General features: G+C 44.2%; 1 protein-coding gene across 3 annotated transcripts in view; it reads right to left on the reverse strand.

Annotated features, from left to right (window-relative positions):
• hecw2b (HECT, C2 and WW domain containing E3 ubiquitin protein ligase 2b) overlaps positions 1-22,493 on the reverse strand; it is a 35,996-nt gene that overhangs the window by 11,517 nt on the left and 1,986 nt on the right. For all 3 annotated transcript variants that reach the window (XM_047576542.1, XM_047576544.1, XM_047576545.1), the window contains exons 2-12: positions 12,886-14,117; positions 8,280-8,387; positions 7,464-7,558; positions 6,970-7,045; positions 6,733-6,902; positions 5,905-6,047; positions 5,212-5,312; positions 3,347-4,209; positions 2,234-2,363; positions 1,560-1,715; positions 1,181-1,282 (exon numbers count right to left, since the gene is read on the reverse strand). In XM_047576542.1, the coding sequence (XP_047432498.1) occupies positions 1,181-1,282; positions 1,560-1,715; positions 2,234-2,363; positions 3,347-4,209; positions 5,212-5,312; positions 5,905-6,047; positions 6,733-6,902; positions 6,970-7,045; positions 7,464-7,558; positions 8,280-8,387; positions 12,886-13,288 (2,347 nt within the window). In that variant the 5' untranslated portion in view covers positions 13,289-14,117. The remainder of the gene's footprint in view (positions 1-1,180; positions 1,283-1,559; positions 1,716-2,233; positions 2,364-3,346; positions 4,210-5,211; positions 5,313-5,904; positions 6,048-6,732; positions 6,903-6,969; positions 7,046-7,463; positions 7,559-8,279; positions 8,388-12,885; positions 14,118-22,493) is intronic.

The following is a 22,493-nucleotide window of genomic DNA, read 5'->3' on the forward strand; positions in this document are numbered from 1 at the left end:
TACAAGGCATGGTGGTGTAGTGTCTAGCCTCACAGCAAGATGCATTCTGGGTTCGGCTAGGGCCTTGCTGTCTGGAGTTTAGCTTGCTTGTTAAGACTAATGGGTGATTTTAAATTGGCCCTTGGTGTGCATGAAAGTGTGAATGTTTTTACTTCTGTTTTTGTGTGATAGAGTGGCGACCTGTTCAGGGTATACCCTGCCTCCGGCCAAATGCTGAACTTCTGGACTAAAGGACACGCAATATTAGATCGGATGGACAACTACAAGGACAGAATATTGTAAAAGTCTCTCATTTCTGAAGAACAGGAAGCCCTCACACTGCTTTAGTCCTCATAACAGAAGCTGTTGTTTTTACTGAATGAATGAGGGTAAACCCTCTTTACACAAGAGCAACCCAGTTGAGTAGTTGATTTGTGATGAGGCCAGAATGGATATGAAGGTAGATAGTCACAGGTGAGACAGAGACCCTCCAGATGAGTGCTCAGATCTCAAATGTATCCTCGATGCACCCTGGGTTTGTTCACGCCCATACTTTTTAAGCTAAGTCCCTCATGATTTAATCACTCAGAACACTAGGTCCAAACAGGACTTTGGTGAGCTCTTGTAAACGTCCGCATGCAGGAGTCTTTAAGGGAACTTGGGCCTTTTTGCAGTCATTGGACCAACTCTACGCTAACTCTACTAGCATGTCTACTGTCAATGTGTTTTGGTGGTGCTCCAGGACTTTTGTCCGACAACATTCAGTGAAAAAGAAAAAGGACAAATTGATTGGTTAACGCTTCATCTTTATCTTAATCTATATCTGTTTATATCAAAGGAGTAGGAGAAGTAGTAACTTTAGCTGTGGTTTGAGGTAAGTAACTTTTTCAAGGTAGCATTCTTTGAAAAATGAACATCGACCTTTGTGCAGCCATCCTCTACAGCAGCAAATGTCTCAAGGGCTTAGTACCCGAGGAGGTAAATGGTGGCGACACTAGTGGAAGGTGCCCTTTTGTATATTATGTGAGAAGGTGGTCGACAAAGTGTGGGGGATGACTTTGGTCCTGGCAGGCGCCATCAGACGTGATGATCGACTAATAACGCTGGTCTTTACAAAGAAGGAGGATGTTGGTTTCATGGTCGCTGGACACAAACTTCTCAATCGTCCCTCATGCATTTCAGCATACACAAACACACTCACTAGGCGGCAGTGGCTCCTCCACCCTTTGGTAGCGACTCATGTCGTGACGGATAGACGGCAGGGGCCGACCAGAGTGGTGGCCGTTTGTCTGAGCTGTAGCCACTGCACAAACACAAATACAAAATATATCAATTAAATACAGCAGCTTAACATAAGCTCATTCTGATCTGAATATATCGGCCCAGCATTTATTAATACTTCCTGATCGCTCTGTCAGTCAGGATTTTGTACAGGGATGTTCTTCTTGTAGTGAGGATTTGCAGCTATGATAAAAGCTAGCTCTAGAATCTACTCACGTTAGTGAAATAAACCTATTCTAAATTGATAAAAAAAATAAATGTCAATAGACTACTGTTGTTGCTTTCAAGCAACATTTCACCTGACTCTCTGTCCCCCGCCGATGTCCTGCTGTTAGAGTCTCTGGCCTCCTGGTTCTGGGCAGCGCCTCCAGATGCCTGCATGGACCGCCGCCTCCTCCACACGTCCCCTCCCTTCTCCTCCTGCTCCACTGGACCATCCCAACCTTCAGCCCCTCCTGTTGGTAACCAGAACGTGTGAGTTGTTTTAAAAGCGCAATGTACAGGTGGCCGGCAGAAGAAGCAACATGAGATGAGACTATTTTGGTGTAAATGTATTATGCAATTCGTGTACAAAAAATCAAATGTAATGAATATAACTTAGGTTCTTGAACAAGTCCTTGTCTCACACATCCAATTACCAGCTCCTTCCTATGGAGGCGTGTTTAACCTGTCCTCGAACATTTGGCTCATTTGTCAAATCCCCCAACCCTCTCTCTTCTTTCTTCTGCTCTATAACGGAGACGAAGCTTCTATGTCCCCACCCTGAATCTCACTCCCTGGGTCCCTCCATCCAAATATCAAAGGTCCACCATGAGTCTTTATATCTTCATTCAGCCCATCCCTTCAGTTCACGCACCCCATCCCCTACCTTTCCCTCCCCTTTCCCTGGTCACAAGACAAAAACAGATTTCAAGTGCTCCATAGCTGCCTTGCATGTGGGTCATCGTATATTTTTGTGGCATTCTCTACCTACCGGCTTCAGAAGTCCCTCTTTCTTGGTCTGCAACTGCTGCTGCTGCTACAGCCCCGTTTGCCTCACTGCTCGATGATTCCACGCCTTCTTCCTCTGCCTTTGGAGCTACGTCTTTCCTTGATTCTTCCTCCTGATGAGGAGAGGTTAGGGTGCATTTCATCAAAGCGCTCTCTTCGGCTCTCATGAAGAATATACCCAGGTATAAGGTGGGTTGAGTTCTGGTTCAATCACAACTGTCAGAAGCAAGCTGCTGCCTACGCCACCCTCATCTCAAACATGCAATTTCTATATGCTAGGACTATTTCCACAGATTAGCTTGATCTTGCTGGAGCTGGAATGCGACACAGCTGGAAACTGCGTATATGAGGCGTGACCTAAACCACCTTGGAGCCCCATCTCTAAAGCCATATTCAGACTTTGCATTGACATCAGTCCTGGGCAATCAAATCACAAGTGACCAGCTTTAAGTAGAGAGGTGAATACACCCAGGACACACTGAGGTCAAATTTGCCTGATCTGATCTCAGACCACATTTGAAGATCTCTGCTACACATACACAATCAATAAATGATGACGGGTGTGATTTCAGAGAGTGAGAAGCACTTCACAGCTTGTATCAAAGTACATATGTATCTATATGTCCTCATGTCATGACCACATACAACAAACAACTGGTAGAAACCCATTAGGGACAGCAGCTGTCGCAATATTCTACCACATCGCAAATGATGTCAGGTTTATTTGCATACAGAGTGCAAACCGAGATTGGATCTCAAGTGCTGGCTGATCACGCATTTCACATTTTTCCCGTCAAGTGCTGGATTGCACTGGTTGGGTGTTAATGCAAGGTCTTAGATCTAGGTCGAAGCCTTAACAGGGCCTAAAAAAGGTTTGACATGACATGTTGTTTCATTTATACAGTACAATAGTGATGCTCCCACTGTGGGGAGAACAACTGATTGAGAGTTGGTCCCAGGACAGTTGCGTACTAAGTAGCCTACTACTTTTGTGTCATTAGGCTTTTATTGTCCAAATTTAATTTTGACAACCTTAAAGCAGAGAAGACCTCGAGCCCCAAGTTGGGAACCATGGACATGAACTGCAACTGCTCACCTGAATGGATGAAAGAGGACCAAGCGAGGGATTGCAGGGTACCTCCTGGTTTGCCCGCTGAGATTCCCCCACAGACTCCACTGGTTTCAATGCTGCAGCTCCCAAAGCCTGAGGTGAGTTGGATGTTGCAGAGTTTTCCCCAGTAACCTGTGCAGTGTCAGCAGATGCTCCAGCCCCAGCGTCCGATGCTCCACTCTGTGATGGATCTCTAGCGGCACCTTCTGCCGCTCCTGCTCCAGTTTCAGTCCCCTCGGGATCAGATCCAGGCTGAGCTCCAGCGGAAGGACCTGCCTCAGCCGTGGCCCCTGTGAGTCCCTGTGACTCTCCTATTGAACCTGGGTTCCTCTGTTGAGACTCAGGTGAAGCTGGTCTCCTTGACGATTCTCCGCTCTGCTGTGTTTTTGGCTCCTGTGCCTGCTCCTTGTGCTGCCCAGTTGTTGTGTCTGTCTCCTCATCCTCATCTGAGTCGATGTGCAGCATAGCATTGAGTCTCGTGTCTGTTGGAAAGCTGGAGCGGAGCTTCGGTAAAGGCCCAACTAGAGGTCGATCCCCAGGGCTCCTGGGAGCTTCAATGGCATCCAGGTAGTCGTTGAGTGATACCTGCCGATGGGTGTGGCTACCCAGAGCCAGTGGAAGCAGTTCCTCGTATCCAACCTGTCCAGGCTCCCGCCACACGCTGTCATCCCCATAGTAACAAGCGCCATTCACTAAAATAGATCCCTCGTCGGAGCCCGTGGGAGAAGGTCCATATGTGACCCGTGAAGCTGAAGAGGGGTGAGGGAGATCTTCATCATCAGAGGGACTGCCAGGGTCGCCATTCACGGCACTACCCAAGATGGTTCCCACCGCATCTGGAGAGGCTTCTGGAGCGAAAAAACAAAAGAGACAAGCAGAAGATTTATACTTGGGTTCCATATGCTGCATTCATGCTGGCAGATTGGAAAGAACAGCAAGCTTCCCACTTTTGGCACAAAGCAGAATACTAATTTGCTGGCTTATATGTCACAATAAATAGTACTGAAAATACTATTTAAATCTTTACCCTTTAGTTAAAAGAAGCATATGTCATTGGAAGCTATTTGTGCTGCAATCACACTGAGCTTTCCCCACAAGGGGGAGCTCACTGTCCAGTGTTATTAAGCCACTACACAGATTTCTTGCACAGAACAAGCCAACATGGAGACGTGGGGTGGCAAATCTTCATCGTTAACCTACAACTCAGCTCTTTATGATGGCAGTTATGTATGGCATAATACTGTGAATCAAAATCAAGACAAAAATATCCTGAGATTGGGCTGTCATATTCCAGGAAAAAGACAAAATGGTTTACAAATAAAACTGCATGCTGAGAGGTGTTGGTCTCGCAGTCCGCAAGGCTTGAATTCCTCTCCACATTAGTGGTTCTTTTTTATAACCCTCAATGTGCTGCTTGTACCTGCATTTAGCTTTTCTAATGCCCTCCTTCACGTCCCTCTGGGCAGTTCTGTAGGCCATTATGCCACCTGTCCATCCATCAGGTAGCCTTTTGAGACACACATTTCTGTCCTGCCTTGGTTTCTGGTCAGGACATACCTCGAAATGCATTCCTCTAAGACGATAACGTGGCATTTGGATATCCTTATATCCTTATCAGACCTTTGCAGGAGCATATCAGTTGCTAGCAGAGTGACATTCCACCGCTCACAATCCAGCTGTAGTACGATAGTAGGATATCCTCTCATACTACACATAGATTGCTGGTGTGAATCATTTTGCCTCTAAGTAGCTTGCTTTTCCAACATGACCTGAAAGCCATTAGTCATATTTAGTGGCAAACTTAAGGCTGGATTACTCATTAAAAGGTTAATGCAAGCATGCATACACACCCTCTTGTCCGGAAGAAGTGATGGCCACTTTGAACAGGAGCTGCCCGCTCACATGGTCCGTGGGGAGGCGCCGACAAAGGCTGTAGCTGCCTGGATGGTCACTGCATGCACAAAGATACACAAGTTATGTCCCTACTGACAAAGGAACTAGTACTTCCATATTGTAAGACACAAGATCACGCTTTACAGTTGGCGTTGTCCACAGTTAGAGGGGGACAACACCAGCCTGCTTAAACCCGAACTCCCCACCAGTCTCTCAAGCTACTTGGACAAGTGATAAAACACCTCCAAAAACTCTACACTTGCCCTTGTTTCAGCATGTTTTTTTGTTTGTTTTGTTTTTTTGGATATTTCATCAGTTCATCTTTTGTATTTGGTATTTGTTGGATTAAGGGCAAAAACATGACCACCAAAGGTTAATCAGCACATCTGAGCCAACATACATGACGTGAGTACACAATGTCCTCAGTTGTAGATCAATATCAAATCAATGCCTTAACAATGAGCTGATTAGGGGACATTGATTGATACTGAGGGACCAATGCTGAGTCACTGCCATTAAAGGCTGAAGGTCAAATTTCTGTGTGTCCTCCTTTCTTTCTGTCTGCCTGCACAGCCACACAGCTATTTATGTTTCTATGAACAGTTGCCTTTTGCTCTCTTGAATCATGAGTGAGCACGTCGTAGACTCACCCAGCTGTCGGGCCCTCCAGTAGCCTCTGCACGGGGAGGATCAGCTGACCCAGAAAGCGCTTGATGATTGGTCTGCTCTTGGCAAACTTATCCTTCACCTCGATCTCCAACACGTCCGTCATCAGAGCCACAAAGGTATACTTCTAGAGAGGGGCAAACGGCAAAACGGCAAAGCGTCATTGCATTAATGTGTCGGCACGCACGGAATACGTCAATGCATCCCATAATTTATACTCGTTCTAATGCTCCTGCTGCCATGTGTCGTGAAAATAAGACTTAATCTGAAGAAACTGAAATTCGATTGTCCAATATTTGGCCATTCTTTAAGCTAAGACCTAATAAAATAGATGTTTTGTTATAATGAAATGTCCTACTACAGCAGTACAACCACCATACTCAAGCACTTCAGTAGGAGTCCTTGGGGTCCCCAAACCTCACAACAATGAGACGGCAGTTGGACTCACTGCAATAACATGTGAGCAGTTGTCAGTTACAGGCGTGTCAGTTATGGATTTGACCCACAATGGTGTCTCCCACTTTAGCCTATTACAATAGCACACTGGCCCAACTCCCAGGGCAAAATCTGGAAGTTGTACCACTGTGCTGCTGCAGTAACCCAAAGCCCGATAGATGCTGTTGTGCCCTTGTCTGTTGCGTTTCAGGCATTTCAGACTCAGAGAAAACGCAAAGGGTTTTGTGCAACAGTTTGTTTATATAGTACCTACAAAACCAGAGGACATAAGGGTAGGGTTAGGGTTAGGGTTAGAGTTGGTGTAAGCCACCTTTTTCCACAAAAAAAAAAACAGTCAGAATAGTGTTTGTGCTGACCTCCCCGTGCCACACAGGGTTGATGGTGTTGGCTATGATGGAGGAGCGTCTTTCGTGGCCGTGGTGGGTGAACTTGGGTAGGCCGCTTCTCCTCCCTGGCTGAATCGACATCTTCAGGTAGGGATCAGGGTTGAAGAACATGCCCTTCTTCAGACCCACTGCCCGGATTTCTGAAATGCATAGCTTCATGAGTATTTATGACACTCTCAGAAAATTCCGCTAAATAATCCGTTGCACCTGAAAGGGTGAAGCTGACAAGTTTCCGGCAGTGCTCGTTCCCCGATTGTTCCTCCACTTGGCCTTCACTGCTTACCTGGTGAGAAAAAAAAAACAATAAGACAGCAGTGTTTTTAAATGGAAACTGACTTCTACACAGCTTCATGCCTAAAGGTAAAAAAATAGATGAACTGGCATCAGTGAGGGACATATCTGATCAAAGCTGCTCCGTCTCGGTTTGCGCTTCCGAGCTCAGTGACATCCATCAAGGAAAATGGATGTCACTGAGTTCTGAATTCGCTCTCTGCTCCTGTTTGTCCTCCTTAATGTGCATATCTATTATAAACCACCCCTTGAGCAGCTTGACACAAAGCGCTGGAAGGGCAAAATAAAAGCGAAAATGCTAAATGAATGAATCGTAATCAGTGATGATGAGTTGGGAAATTATGTGGAAGACTGACTGGAGAGAACTGAGGGAGATGGACAATAGGTGACGCATGCATACACAAACATACCGGTACTCCAGGGTTCTTGACTGTGATACAAGGTGTCGTTGCTCTTAATGCTCCACTTACACCGTGATAGTATTTAAAGCAGATCTTTGTCTCTGCTGTGGAGAGCACACAAAATATTCCGATTATATTCATACATATTCATGATTACGCAGTGTCTATAAAAAGTATTCAACCTCATTCGCCTGATCTCCCTTGAGACATGACTATTCTTAAGACTTTGCATGCAACTGTTGCACTGGTTCTTGACCAGTGGAGGCTTAATCGCTGCTGAAAGGAGCTCGTATTAAATCCCGGGTTAGGGGTGGGCCTAGGGCATGTGGGGAGGTCAAATAGGAGAAGGTCCTTCACTCTGATGTTCGCTCTGGTCAGACCAGATTGAAGCGTTCTGGTGATCGTACATCACCACAAACACACCACCCCCACTGTGAAGCATGGTGGTAGTAGCATCATGCTGTGGGATACTTCATGGGTAAAATGACTGGATGCATACTTTTTTGTATGCACTGTATTTTCCATTGATCTCTTAAAATACATTCAAACAAAATGTTTGTGAGTTGAGGTTATTTATTAAAACAGACAGGATTTGTACCATTTTGCAAATGTGATGCTTTTTTCGAATCTGTAAATTTGTATATCACAAGTCACGAGCACTTGCCTCAAATGCAGGGGATCGGTTTGGAGAAATTCGTATTCTCTGACACACGTAAAATCCTTACTAAAGCTCCATAAAACAGACTAACTCAACTCAAGACGAATACCCCTTTAATTAATAAATGATGCAATTGTCCTAAGTATATACACTGGGATTCCACTCACACTCCATGAAGTAGGGCTCTGGCTCCAGTCTCCACACGATCTGTCCCCGCTGGGTGCCGTTCACGCCGCGGTTTTTGGAGTCCCAGACGTTTGCCACGCACGTCTCATCTGTGAAACGCACACATTTCGTTGCTTTTACCAAATTTGGCAGCAGTACTGGGGTGCTAATGTTTAATAAAACATGGGGTAGACACTATGAGACATAAACAGGAGAACAGTAGATGTAGGACGGAAGAAAGGACAGTGCACAAGAAGCAATGTCGACTGCTCGCCCTAGGAGTTTCAGACTTTGGGTTCTATGAATCATCTTGAGTCAGTTTAGATTGCTATTGACATTGTTTGAGCAAAATGCAATTGATATGAAGCATGAACAATCAACAGTTTTAATATTGTTTCACCCATTAAGATTAGTGAATACTTTCCAATACTTTTATATCCATGAAGGCATTATTCAGGACGGGAGCAGTTGTTAACTGTGGAGAAGAGTTGCGAATGAACCGTACATATCAACCGACTCTTTGAAACGAAACAACAGGAACCGAGTCGCTGGTACGATGGTTTAGCCATCAACAGGTGAGTGGAAACACATAAAATTAAGGTGTTGGGTCATTTCATGCAGCCAGAGCAGCTTCTATGCAGCTTGGATTCTAATATTTAGTCATGGCAAAGGCAATAACTGATGTTTCACACTTCACTTCATGCTAATCACACCTGTCAGTACTGATACGCTTTTATACTACATTTCTGTAAATTATGCAGTCACTACCCTACCCACTTGTACACAAAAACGTAGAGCAACTTTGGGTTCAGTGCCGCAGCCGCAGCCGCAGCCGCCCTTGTAATAGGTTTGCGTCTGTCTGTTTTCATGTCACCACTGTTGTCTTAAAGGTAATGAATACCATCAATCATCGCCAAACTGCTATTGCGCTGTTTTTTTTGCACTGACCTTTGGCCTACTCAGTAGAGCTGCAATGGCTGTCTGAAAGATTGAGGAGATTTCATCCTCTATTCGCACTGCGTGGATTATTTGGTTGGGATTTTACATGGGAGGCAATGTAGCATGTTACACTGACCAACCCCACCAGAGGTTATTAATTCCTAAGGGAAATACCCTGTTCTAAATACACCTTCCTGTGCGAGTAATGGGCAAAGGATGAAAAATGGCCTGTGTTCCAATGGATCAATGCTGGTGTCAGCCACACAACCATATTTACAGCACACAATGAGTCTGTCAGTGACAGAGGGTAGGCATTCATAATGCTTACACACACATCATAGACATATGCCTGACCCGATAACCCAGATAAACCCTCTATAATACACTACAAGAGGTATGACACGCAAACATGAACCATATATATTTCATCACTGACATAGGAATTACATCCCTAATTACCTTCCAGATAATGACAGATGTAGAGGATTTTTAGACAATTCGCAAAGCCTAATTCGCAAAGCCTCAAGTAACAAAGGGACAGTTAAGACATGTAGAAAAAGTCAAAGCTGTTCTGGAACACCAGTCTTTGGACTGGTGAAACTAGATCGACTAAAACACAGGAGGAAAAAACACGGTATAGAAAAGGCTTGGTATGGCTCATAATCCAACGCATACAACACCATCCACATTACACAGGACGGGTAGTGTGATGGCATGGGCATGCATGGCTTCCCTTGGCGCTGGGTCCCTAGTGTTTATTGGTGATGTGACGTATTTTTGAAGTGTACAGGGGTACACTGTCTGCTCGATTCAACCAAACGGCCTAATGGTAACCTACCATTTGGATTTCATTAAAGGAAGGTGTTTCAACTGATACAGGGAAAAATAAAAGTTCTGCATGCAATTGGATAGTCAGATCCATTCAATTCAATGACACGTAAAAAAATGTTTTTTAAAAATGCCACTATTACTCTCCATCATCGCTTAAATCCCACCCAAATTATCTGACTGACAGGTGGATCTTTGCAGGAGCATAATCAGTTCCCAACACAGGGGTTTCAGACGAACATTTTCCACCACAAAATATTGGCAGCCGTAGGAAGTCGGTCAGGTTTCCAGAGTCCAGTCTTTTCGAGATGGCGGTTCATGGTAAATATCAACAGAACTAAAACATACTGGAGTAGCAACCCAGTTGTTTTGTTGTCAGTAGCTGCGTTGTGATACACTTTTGTCTCAATGCATCTGAAAAACCATGTAGAGCATAAAATGTTTTAATGACGTGTGAGAGGTTTTTCAAAATGTAGGCATTACCATTTCCATTTTTTTTTATTACTATACTCATGTTTTAGGCATTTCTAGGAGTAATGGAAACACAGCGAATGACTGTGTTAGTCACCTGATCAAGCATGCGTTTCACTTGCTTAAGACAAAACTAAAGGTAGGTAGATCAATAGGTAGACCAAACTTTAGGCCACGTAGGATTTTCGTCAACTATAACTTGCTACGATAAGAAAAAATGTGTCAATATCCAAGAATATATGGACCAAACTATAGAGACAAGCAGTTCAGAAAGGAGTGTCAGGCTGTAAGAGTGCAGGTGGCTCCAGGAAGGCACAGCCGGCAGCCAGGCGGGAAACTGTACACATCCCCGAGGGAGAAGAACCCTAGAAATCCTCCCCGACTGCATGGGTCAATACCGGCAAAGAGCCAGAGAGACGTTAGATGGATGAAGAGATTGCCTTTCACCGTCTCACTGTCTCTGATAAAGAACTGTCCACAGGCATGCACACACACAAAAAACAAATCACCTGTGGTTTGAGATGAGCTTAGCTCTTGCAGAATGGTGTGTATTTCACACGCTGCTGAAAGCTGCTCTTTCACACCTGAGCCAGAGAACTACAGGGCACCATAAGGAACAAAGGAAGCAAGCTGCTATCAGAGAACACGCCATTATCTCACATTAATATCGTTCTAATATAGGTAAGAGATACTCTTGAATGAGTACATCCATGCGTTACATGATTGTAAGAAAATATTTTGAGCCCAAATAGACTCTGTCCTGAATTTATTCTGTTACCCAAAGTGCTTTACAGGCACAATGACACATCTACCCACTCATTCTCACAAACATGCTGGGAGCTATGGGGTTGGATGACACTTTAGCATATGGTCCATGTACCGCTAACCCTTTGGTTCCTGTGGCTCTACCTTCTGAGCAAATTCTACAGATTTTTTTTTATCTATAGGATAAATAACATTCAGACCGGGCTAGTGTAGTCCCCTGTTGCAAAATTTGAAATAATATACTGTGATCTGTGGTGTCGAATGCAGCAGTGAGATCTGACAGGACCAGAACATGTGCAAACACAATCAAGACTTGTGCAAACACGATCTGAAGCGTCTGAATAACTTGTGCAACAAGATCACAAGGTGCTAACAAGAAAATGTGTGAGAACAAGATATCCGGAAGACTGATGGTCAGTTTCTGTGCTATGAACTATTTCAAAGTTTGACTGAATGCTCCATAAGACAAAGGATTCCACTATAAATGGTCACAAAATTGATTTGCTGATTTTAGAATTTTAGGAGATACAAGGAATACGGACATTACAGTCTATTTTTAGCTTAGGTCCGTTGGTCAAGAGTTTTTTTTTTTCTTTCTTTTTTAAGCGGAGGTGTAAATACAACAGTATTGATTGGTCAATTAGAGTTAACATGGGAGCGCTAATGAAGGGTATAACATCCTTGAGCAGCCTAGCTGGGGTCGGGCCTGAAAGACATGCTGCATATCATCACTGCTTTAACCCTTTAACCTTGCCATCTGGCAGCTTTTACGAATGGGAGCTGAAGCCATTATACTATACTCCCCAAGGTCTGTCTTCACTTACTAAATTGTTTTGTTTCTGGAATATGTTGACTTCCTGTTCGTGCTATTTATAAGCTCTGTAATAGTGAATTATGTCTGCATGGCTTCTTTTGTGAGATCATTGCATAAAGCATTCCCTAGTCCCTTCAACCATCTCTAACCCTAACCCTAACCTAACCATATCTTGACAGGGCTTAGCCCTAAATGATGCCATGAATTCCATGAAACATTGGCCTACCCACTAGGTGGATAATGTAGCAGCAGTGGCACTGATGTAACGCTTTAACCTTGAGGATATGAGTTACATGTGGCGACCTCCTCAACAGCATTATGATATCACTGCCCCACAGCAATTTCCATTACACTGGCAGGGCAAACTAAAGGGCGGTTTTGCAGGGAGATCGAAGTAAGACACAGGAAGACAGACAGATGATGAATGATACCGAGTAAGTAAGAATAGACGGACAGGTGCCACAGTCGAACAGTGTTTGACCATTAAACGATCTTTTGGTTGTAAAAATTTCCAAAAATCGAAAACACAATCCACAAAGATTGGGGGCAACCATGCAAGGCGCCCAGGGAGGAGTTTGAAGGGGATTGCTGAAGGCAGCTTTGGCGCCTTTGGTAATGTGGGATTCGAACCAGTGGCCTCATGGTTACATGCAAACCCTGTGCTAACATACAAAGCCTGAGGTATAGAGATGGTAGTTAAAGTGGGTAGCACCTTTGCTCATCTAAACTAACTGTAAAAATACCAGTGTTTCATTTTTCCACATTTAAGCAGGTGGGTTTCAGTTTCTCACCGATGCGGTACAGGCCAATCCAGTCTGTGGCATCCACTTCTTCCTTGATGTCCCAGGAGATCACCAGGTGGCCATGGCCTAAAGTCAACTGGTATGTAGACGCTGTGAGCGATGAGCGGCTGTCAGAGGTCACCAGGTCCGTGTCACTATTGGCTCGCTGGAGTCCCATCGCCACACCCTCTGACTGGTTCCCTGATGTCATAGCAGAGGACGGGGAGGGCACAGGGGTGGAAGTGCCAACTGATCCCTGCATGGACAGGCTGCGGAGGTTGTCCGGGCCGATGGTGTAAGGTCGGGTGTGCGGGGTGCGCCGACGAACCGCTAGCAGGTGGTCCCGCGCACTGCCATTGGGTGACGACGACGGGGATGAGGAAGAGGAGGTGGCAGTGGCGGCTGTTGCCATGGTTACAGCAAAGGCAGGGAAGTGAGCGGCTGAGAAGTAAGGCGGAGAGGATGGGAGCTGCTGCTGGTGGGAGTGGAAAAGATGGTGGGAATGGTGGTGATGATGCTGATGGTGGTGATGGTGGTGGTGGTGGTGGTGAGGGGAGGAGGGGGCGGAGGAGGTGGCAGAGGTGGAAGGGGAGGATGACTGGGGGCGGGGGCGAGGGGGGAGGACGGCGGTAGCGAGGGAGGGGCGAATTGTGGAGGACTAGGGAATGGGCCCAAAAAAGAAAAGAAAGAACTCTAGAAAAAAGAAGGAAATGGGAAGCACGTTGAATTTTTAGCGTATATATTCCAAGACTGAAGGGACGAGATTAAGAAAACTCAAGAAAATAAATGGGGAATGAAAGTACAGATGGTAAAATGGAGTGTTTGGGGCAATGCCCTTCTAATTTAAAGCAACAGCTGGCGAAACAGTCTGAATCGTGGCTTTCTTTAGCCCTTGCGGCATTCCTTTGGACAAGGCACTTTAGAGCTCTGAGGTTCCCCTACTTGTCATTCAAACGTTCATGGGAGTTGAAAGAATCACCGAACCATCGTCTTTTATAAGTCATGCGTGCCACCGGTTCATTTTGAGCACCCACGGTAGAGGGGTGCCTCGCTCAAGGGTACTAGAGTACTGTGCAAATCATCACGGTACCCATTATGAAAGGAGAAAGAGGTGGAGGTGGGTAGCAAGATGAGTGGGGAAGGATGAAGGGCGTTCCACTTGTCTGTCTGAGGAGGAGGGGATGATGACAGGGCGGTCCTAAAATCCACATGGAGGAGATGGGTGGAGAAGGGTTGGAGACCTATAGGACAAAGAGAGAAAGAATAAGCGAGATAAGCCAAAGGGAAAGACAAGGAAGGGAACTGGACGATGTTCGGTACTCTGTAATATTTGTGACAGTGTGATGAACTATGTGACCTAAGTAAATTGTCAGAATTGCTTATACTGCAATTTTTCTCTTTTTCTCTTTCTCTCACAATGGTAATACTATGACAGCCCACCATGGTCTAATTTGCTTTGTCATAATGTAATGACTACTTGATAGCTAGAATTTGTGCAAGCATGAGACCAAACAGAAGAAGACATAGGAATAAGACAATAGTGAAAGACCAAAACTGTGTGTTGTGAATGCAATACATGAGAACCAGATAGTTTCTTATGTAAACGAGATCAGAATTTGTGTAAACATGTTCAAAACTTCTGCAAAAATTATCAAGACCATCAGAGAACTTGTGTAAACAACGGGCTTCATGCAAACCAAACGCTTGCTTGATACAACTAAGACAACATCCTGTGCAAAGACGATGATGCACAAGAACAAGATCACTTCATACCCAAAGAACACAAAAGCAACTAGACTTTTTGGGTTTTCTTGAACACATTTTGCTGATATAATCGTAAGCTTAGTAGTAGTAAGAGTAGCTAAAATGTAGTCCAACAAACTTCCTTTTAACAGGAAGAAACCTCTAGCAGAACCCAGCTCATGTGGAGGGACCCATCTGCTGAGCCAGGTAGAAAAAGAAAAGTGAGAGAACTGCAGGAGAAACGAAATAAACATACATCTGTCATGGATACATACATCGGACTAAAGCAAACATATAGGATCTGATGATGATACAGATACAAGATATAGCTGATGATGTTCCAGACAGTTTGAGAATATAAGAGGTAGGCAGGTTGGAGAACTGTTCATTCAGGCAGGAGTGGATAACTGCAGGCCATGAAGACTGTGTAGGTTGATGAAACCACAATAGCAGATGATGTTATTTAGCAGCACAGAATTGCATGAGTAGTAATAGAAAAGAAATTAGATAAGAAATTAGGAGGCGGGAGCTCTGTGCCAGAGAAAAGAACGTGGAGCAATCAAATCCCAGGCAAAACACATTTAGAAGCCCAGTCCAACTGACGGCTGACTAGCAAGCTAGCAGTCAGCTACGAGCTAGCAACCAACAAGAAGACACCAGATACCTAGCCTAGTCAATGGCAGTATGCCTCACATCATTGGGGTTTTCAAGTAGGCACCTCCCTTCACCGATGTTTCTTCAAGTTAGGCCCATGACACCCCAAGAAGGCCAGCGTCCTGGAATCACCCCCCTCCAAAGGGCCCTTAGCCCTTTTTATTGACCCTCTGGGCAATGCTCCCGGTTTCGGAACAAATCTTTTTGAAGTGACCCAAGTATAGCTAAATTCTGAGCCCTGACTCAATTGTCAAATCATCATTGACCACTTGGTCCACCTAAGTCAATGGAATCAAATCAAAAACACCTCCTCTCCAAGGCTTAGTCTTGGTCCTCTTCCTCCTCCTCTGACAAATTTCCTCTCACTCTGCCCTTCTCTGCAATGTTGAGAGAGCTCACCTATGGACTTTTATTGCGAGAACAGATGTTTGCCCATATGGTCAGCAGTGGGTTTTGTTGGTTCCATCGCTAATATCACTGTGTTTTCTGTGTGATGGCATCATTTTTTCAATGCAGAATGTACCAAATGTAAAGGACTGCGTGCAGTATTTTGAAAAAAAGTGTGGTTTAGATCTACAGAATGAGTGGCTACCAGGAAACATCTTTGCATTTGTGCAGAACTGGCGTAAGTGACGGCGCAGGCTTTGGTCATTAGGCTTCAATGTCCGGTGCAAAATTAGCAAGTGGCTGTAACATCTGTGCCATTGGAGAGAGTGTTTCCATGGCACCCACCAGTGGCTGCATGTGATGACATCGTCTAGAGTCTCTTAAAGAAACAGTAGCCTACTGACCTAACACAGGACATGCAGGCACCTAAAGCTACTACCACAAATGATTTCATCTAAGAGGCAGATGATCAATGTAATTCTGGAAACATCAAATGTGCTACCTTGCAAATCCAGAAAGCTACTTATGGATAACATGTACAAATACCTCCTACCTTCATAGTGGGCAGTAAATCTGCTTTGATGTCATCCAAATTTTGATTTGGTTGAATGATCTGACAGAACTGCTGATCACTGTTGTGCTGTAGTAGGTACTTGTATAACATAGATAAATACTGTACATGGGATTTTGTGGGTCCTGCTCCTTTTGAGCATCTACATACTGTTTTAGATTAAAAAGAGGCTGAGTAATTCTGTCCAAACAGTTCCAGACTGACATTCTGTTTTTCCATAGAGAAAGTACATGCCGTTTCGGAAACTCTTCCTCACAGGAACTGGAAAAGAAACGGTACAGGAAGGGGTTTCCTTGCAACAAGAAATGCGATGCGACTGATAGGCAGTGTCGCTACAGAAATAAATAGAATGACTCACATGAAGCCAAGCTATAAATAGGCTTATTTTCAGAGTATGCTTATGAAGTTCAAGCCTTTTCTAAGCTCTACGTTCCTTCTGTTTTAACAAAGCAGCAGTGATTTATGCAGACACACTGCTGAAGTTAAACCAGGCTTGCATTTACATACATCTGGACAGACAACTTTTGGAAACAGCTCAGGGCAGAGGTTGAACAGTTGCTGTGGATAAATATCTGATACACTGGCTCTTCTCCCAAAAAAAAAAAAAAAAAACATTTCAGCACACTCCAACAAGAGCTGCACAAATTAAAATCCTGTTGCATGGATACATGCACGTGAAGCTCTTGGGAGGTAAAGTGTCCTTGATTCAGCACCGGGATTAAAACAGAGAACAGGGCAGGGCGGGGGTTGAGGCGGGGGGTGGGGGTGGTGGGGATTTAATGTTGATAGAGTGCCTTCTCTAATCCGCTGCTTTACAACACTGTTTCAATCTGCAGATGGAGCCCCACCTCTCGCTCTGTAGTTACATTTCCATCCAGCTGTCCCACGGATTCCAGCCAACCAGAATTATTCTCTGTGAATAAAATGGTAATTAGGCTACAGTAAAACGCTGCCTCAATGCCCAGTGCACATAAACACAAACAGCGTATTTAACTGTATAAAACTCATGGCTACACCTTGCCCAGGTGACACCGGACTAGTGATGTGCAAATGAGCCGGCTCTAAGAGCCAATTCCCCTTGGGGAGATCCGTAGCTTCAGTGGGTCCTGCGAATCCAAGCCGAGGAAATCCTGTATTTCTGAATGCTAACCTTCAAGACTTTTATCTAAAGTGTCATAAACATTGACTCTTTATTTACTTGATTTGTTCATTATGGTTCAGTTGTTCATTTAATGCTTTGGTTAAAATGTTAAACAATAGCAGCCTAAATGTATTTTTATTTATTTTTGAGCATTTTTTAAACAAAAATGCTCAAGGATGAGACTTTTATGGAACGGCAAATGACTAATTGCTTTCCAACACACCAACTATTCATAATTGCTAAATTATGATAAAATAGAAGGCTCCAAGTGAAGAGCCATCTGGGAGCCAAGACAAAAGGGGCAAAAAGCTGCAGTTCATCGAGTGGCCACTTGAGGCTGGCTCCAAAAGGGAGCAAATCCCCATAGACCCCCATGTTAAAAACCCCAACTTTATAACAATATTAAACTTGTTTACACCCTGGTACGAAAAACAATTTGTGTCTCAATAGTTTATTTCACTATTCGTGACAACTGTATGGGGGGTGAATTTTTAGTAACTCATTCGTTTATTTGTTATTAAGGTTTAAAATTCTGCATAATTAAGGGCCTGCTTTGAGTGACAGGCAGTAGCCTGAGCTAAAAGGTAGCAGAGAGTTGGGTGGGCGGGTCTCAACGTCCAGGCTGCTTTAGCTCTGCCCCAACATGACCCCTATATCCATAATTGGAGTGTCTGAGTGTGGGCGGAGTAAAACTCATCAAATGACAGCAGGCTCCGCCCACTTCAGGCTTCATTTTCAGGTTTCAACGGATGACGTCACAGGTATCTGGTGTCTTCTTGTTGGTTGCTAGCTGGTAGCTGACTGCTAGCTTGCTAGTCAGCCGTCAGTTGGACTGGGCTTCTAAATGTGTTTTGCCTGGGATTTGATTGCTCCACGTTCTTTTCTCTGGCACAGAGCTCCCGCCTCCTAATTTCTTATCTAATTTCTTTTCTATTACTACTCGTGCAATTCTGTGCTGCTAAATAACATCATCTGCTATTGTGGTTTCATCACGTCCAGAGTATATAAGGTCAGTGTATAGGCCTAGGCTAGTGAGGGACTTCCCATGATGCACTAAGCACCTATCATCTAACCTCCATGTTTAGATGCTGCATGTATGCTTCAAACACATGTACATATCATGTCATTCCTCCTACTGCTCTCTTTTCCTGCTCTCTTTTTTTGTCAATACCTTGCTGGCCTCAAGTAGATGGGTCCCTCCATTGCCTTGAGACAACTTGTATTGTTACTGACGCTATATAAATCAAATTTAAATGAAATGTGAAAGGTCACACCGAACCAAGTGGTGTAGGACATTCATGATCACACTTAAAGGCTGAGGTATTAATATCTGACCTGTGCCACAACCCCTCGCATTCCATGCTCCCGCGGATCATCTCCAAGCACGCCCCCTTTCTCCTCCCACTGCTCCTTTCTCTTCCCCATCTCACACACACACTCAGCGAGATGAACTTTGACCTAGGCCGGCTTGGTTACGGCCGAGCATCCCGTTTTAGCCGCACACTAAAACTCCGTAAAGAATGTCGTGTTGTGTTTCTGCCTCAGCAGAGAGCAGTTATGTACAAGGGGAGGCAGCGGGAGGGGAAGGTGGCCCTGGCGCTGTGCTATTTGAACAGTCATTCTGGGGTAAAATCGCTCACACACATACATACCTCAACACATAAATGCTTTCACACACAAACACACACACACGAGCCAGGGAGCGGATTGAGTGTGTTGACTGGACCACAAAGCTGACTCATCACTGGCCTGCTGCCTAGCCATCTTGAAGATGTGTAGTTATCCGAGCAAGGGTTTGATTGCTTTAGCCAATTCAATATTATTTGTTTAGCGTCATATCAATCCAAATTGTTTCAAGAGGCTTTACCGAACCCAGAACCTGAAACCCCCCGAGTGAGCAAGTAATTGAAAAATTCCATTTTAACAAGAAGATGGTGGAATCCATATGTTTGAGGTCGGCAGTGTAGAGGGATATTATGTAGACCACTTGTGGCACCAGATGGCCTTAACTCAACGAGGCATGGCTCCACTAGATCTTCTTAAACTCCCACAGATGCAGGGCTTGACTGAGATCTGGGGAACCGGGAAGCCAAGCAGACACCTTCAACTGTTCCATTTCTGAACCATTTTGGCCTCGAAAGATGCCACTGCCACCAGGGAATATCCTTTTTTTTTTGTATAATGGATGTATGTGGCATTCAACAATGCTTAGGTAGGTGGTACGTATCAAAGCAGCATCCACATGCATGGGTCAACCGAAGGTCTCCCAACATGACCAAAGCATCACGCTGCCTCCTCTAGCTTGACTTCTTCCGACAGTTCCGAAAATCCACGTAATTTAAAGTAAAAGATGATCCATCAAACCTGGCCACCTTCTTCCATTGCTCAGTGGTTCAGATGTGATGCCCACATGCCCAATATGGACGCTTTCGGCATCAGATAGGGGTAAGCATGAAAGCAATGCCATAAACAACAAGTTCAATTAACTGCTTGTCGTGACACCTTTCTATCAGAAGGATTCATCTTTTTAGCAGTTTGAGCTACAGTAGCTCATCCGTTACACCGACCCAAACTTCGCCAATGAGCCTTAGCCACCCATGACCCTAGACCCTGACCCTGGGACCAGTCTTGACAGGAACAGAGCACTGCAGACAGGGAACGTCCAAAAAAGGGCTTCTTTGGAACAACACCAGAAATATTAAATATCTACTCTGAAGTACATAAGAAAGTCTTTCATTCGGCCTGCTTATCCATGTGGTCTCCTGTTCCATAAGTGTTTGCACTGCGTAATCTTTCCTTCAGACGTTGAGACTAAATATACACACAACACAGTGAAAACAGACCCAGGCAACAACATCGATACTCCCAGCCAGTGAGGACCACACATGCTAACACAGCTCATACTAACAATAGTACCTGCCCCCCCAAAAGCTGCATTTGATTTAATTTCATCCAGAAATACAGAAAGATGGGTAGCTTTCTAATCCTCTGACATCGAAACTGAAATGAAAATGCTGCCGATATCCTTCTAGGTGGGGCAATGCCTGCGCAAGAAACACTATTAAATAATGCAAGCGTCAGAGCTTAAAAGTGGAACCAGGCAAGATTTAAATGTAAAGGGAAAAAAAAAACACACTTGTCTCGGGCTAATTAAATCACAACGTGGAGCTACACTGTAGAAGAGTTTGGCCTATTTGCCAAAATAACACAGCGGTGTTGTGGCGGTCCACTTGTCTGCCCACAGAGAAAAACACAACCAGCAGACACGAGGTGACAATAGAAACCTTGTTAAATTGTGGGATTTCTGTTTAATACAAAGCCCCTGAAACAGCTGAATTCAATGCTATGAATCTAGAGAAGGTTTATGTAAAAACAACAACCCTTTAAGACAGGACGTCTCTCTCTCTCTCTCTCTCTCTCACACACACACACACACACACACACACACAGAGGCCTGAAATAGCTGTTTCGTGATTGGAGAACAATGAGGTGGTCCCGTCAAAGGCGACAGATTCCTGTCCCCTACACACACATCACATTCTTCTGTGCCAATTTGTGTGTATGTGTGTGTGTGTGTGTGTGTGTGTTTCGGTGCATTCTTGTGCTTCTAGCCATGTGCAGACCAAAGTAGGCATTCCAACATGTCAAACCTGACAGCCCTGTCACCATGTTCGCCCTATCCACCACAAGACACAGCTCAAGAAAGTCGGCAAGTTATGGTCCATTTTATACTGATACCGACACATATCCAGCAATTTGTACTGAACTGAAGCGTTAGAAGACGCTAAATTAGCTCATTGCTTATGTTAGGAATTGACTACATACGTTCACTTAAATGGAATCCTAGACTCATTAGCTAGTTAGCTAGCTTGGCAAAGACTCCAATATGTTAGCACTCCCAGCCAAAAAATATATTATGAATTATGTAACTACAGGTGGTGATAGCTGGCTTTTGTTTCAAAGGTTCAGTATAAAAAGATATTTTCCAATTCAAATTGATTTATCCATTTGTAGCATCTGATATTGATTTATAAAATCCTCTAATGACATCATTAGTTTTAGTTTTAGTTCAAATAGTTTTGAAACTCGAAAAAATGAATTGATATCAAATTGATTGTGAAACCAACCGTTTCCAAACTGACATATGAATTAAAAATTAATTGAATCTTGGACCTTGTGAATTGGTATCGAACTGATTGAGTGAACCAGTATTGACACCCAACCCACCGAGTGTTACTTTCTCCGAGAGTCGTGCTAGTTATTTGTGATTAAATGTGGCAATTCTTTTGATTTGGCAACTATTTAAAATGGGTTTAATACTACAGTGCATACCATTCTGGGAACAAAGCAAACTGCTGCCAAGAAATAATTGTCTGTTTTTCCATGATTACAGGAGTAATTTGTTTTTATATTGCACATGGCATGAGTAAGCACTTGCAGCTTTTTATCTAACAGCTCACAGAGAGGCAAGCTGGCTAGAGTAGAGCTATCATATCCGTTGTGAACGATACTGGAACCGAAATAGCTTTAAAGGACGAACAATTAACAGCTCAGACATTTGTCAAGAATTCAAATGAATGTAATCCAAGTGGAGCGATACCACACTCATATTCCAATCAAAATTGAGTGGGTTCTGCTAGGCTACCATTTTCTTGTATCCAAAAATCAAAGGTGAAACAAGTTAATGTAAACTTGTTGAACCGGCTTTAAGAAAACCCAACAGGTTCCCTAGAAGGTGCCAATCTATGAAGATCATAGGTTTCCCAGGGTCACTTTAACAGAACACGAAAGCTGGGATTCGTCCACTTGGTAGCAGCGTGTTTCCACTTCAGTATTTCCATCTGTTTCTCCATCTACGCATTTTCTGAATTTGTTGTTTTGGATAAATGACGATGGAACGTGTCGAGGAAAGGTTCAGAGACTGGGGAGGTTTGGAGATGCAAACATTTCTAGTGTTCGGTTGGCATTTTTGCAGAGTGTGCCAGACTGATGAACGAATAAGTACAAATGGCCCGCACCTACGTAGGCTACGTACGTAGGTCACGGCATCTATGTACCTTAGATGAGCCGTTAGGTCACACCCTCTCTGCTGTTGCTTCTGCTTAACAATGATTCCCCCTC

Source organism: Mugil cephalus, chromosome 23, assembly GCF_022458985.1.
Source record: "Mugil cephalus isolate CIBA_MC_2020 chromosome 23, CIBA_Mcephalus_1.1, whole genome shotgun sequence".
NCBI lineage: Eukaryota > Metazoa > Chordata > Actinopteri > Mugiliformes > Mugilidae > Mugil > Mugil cephalus.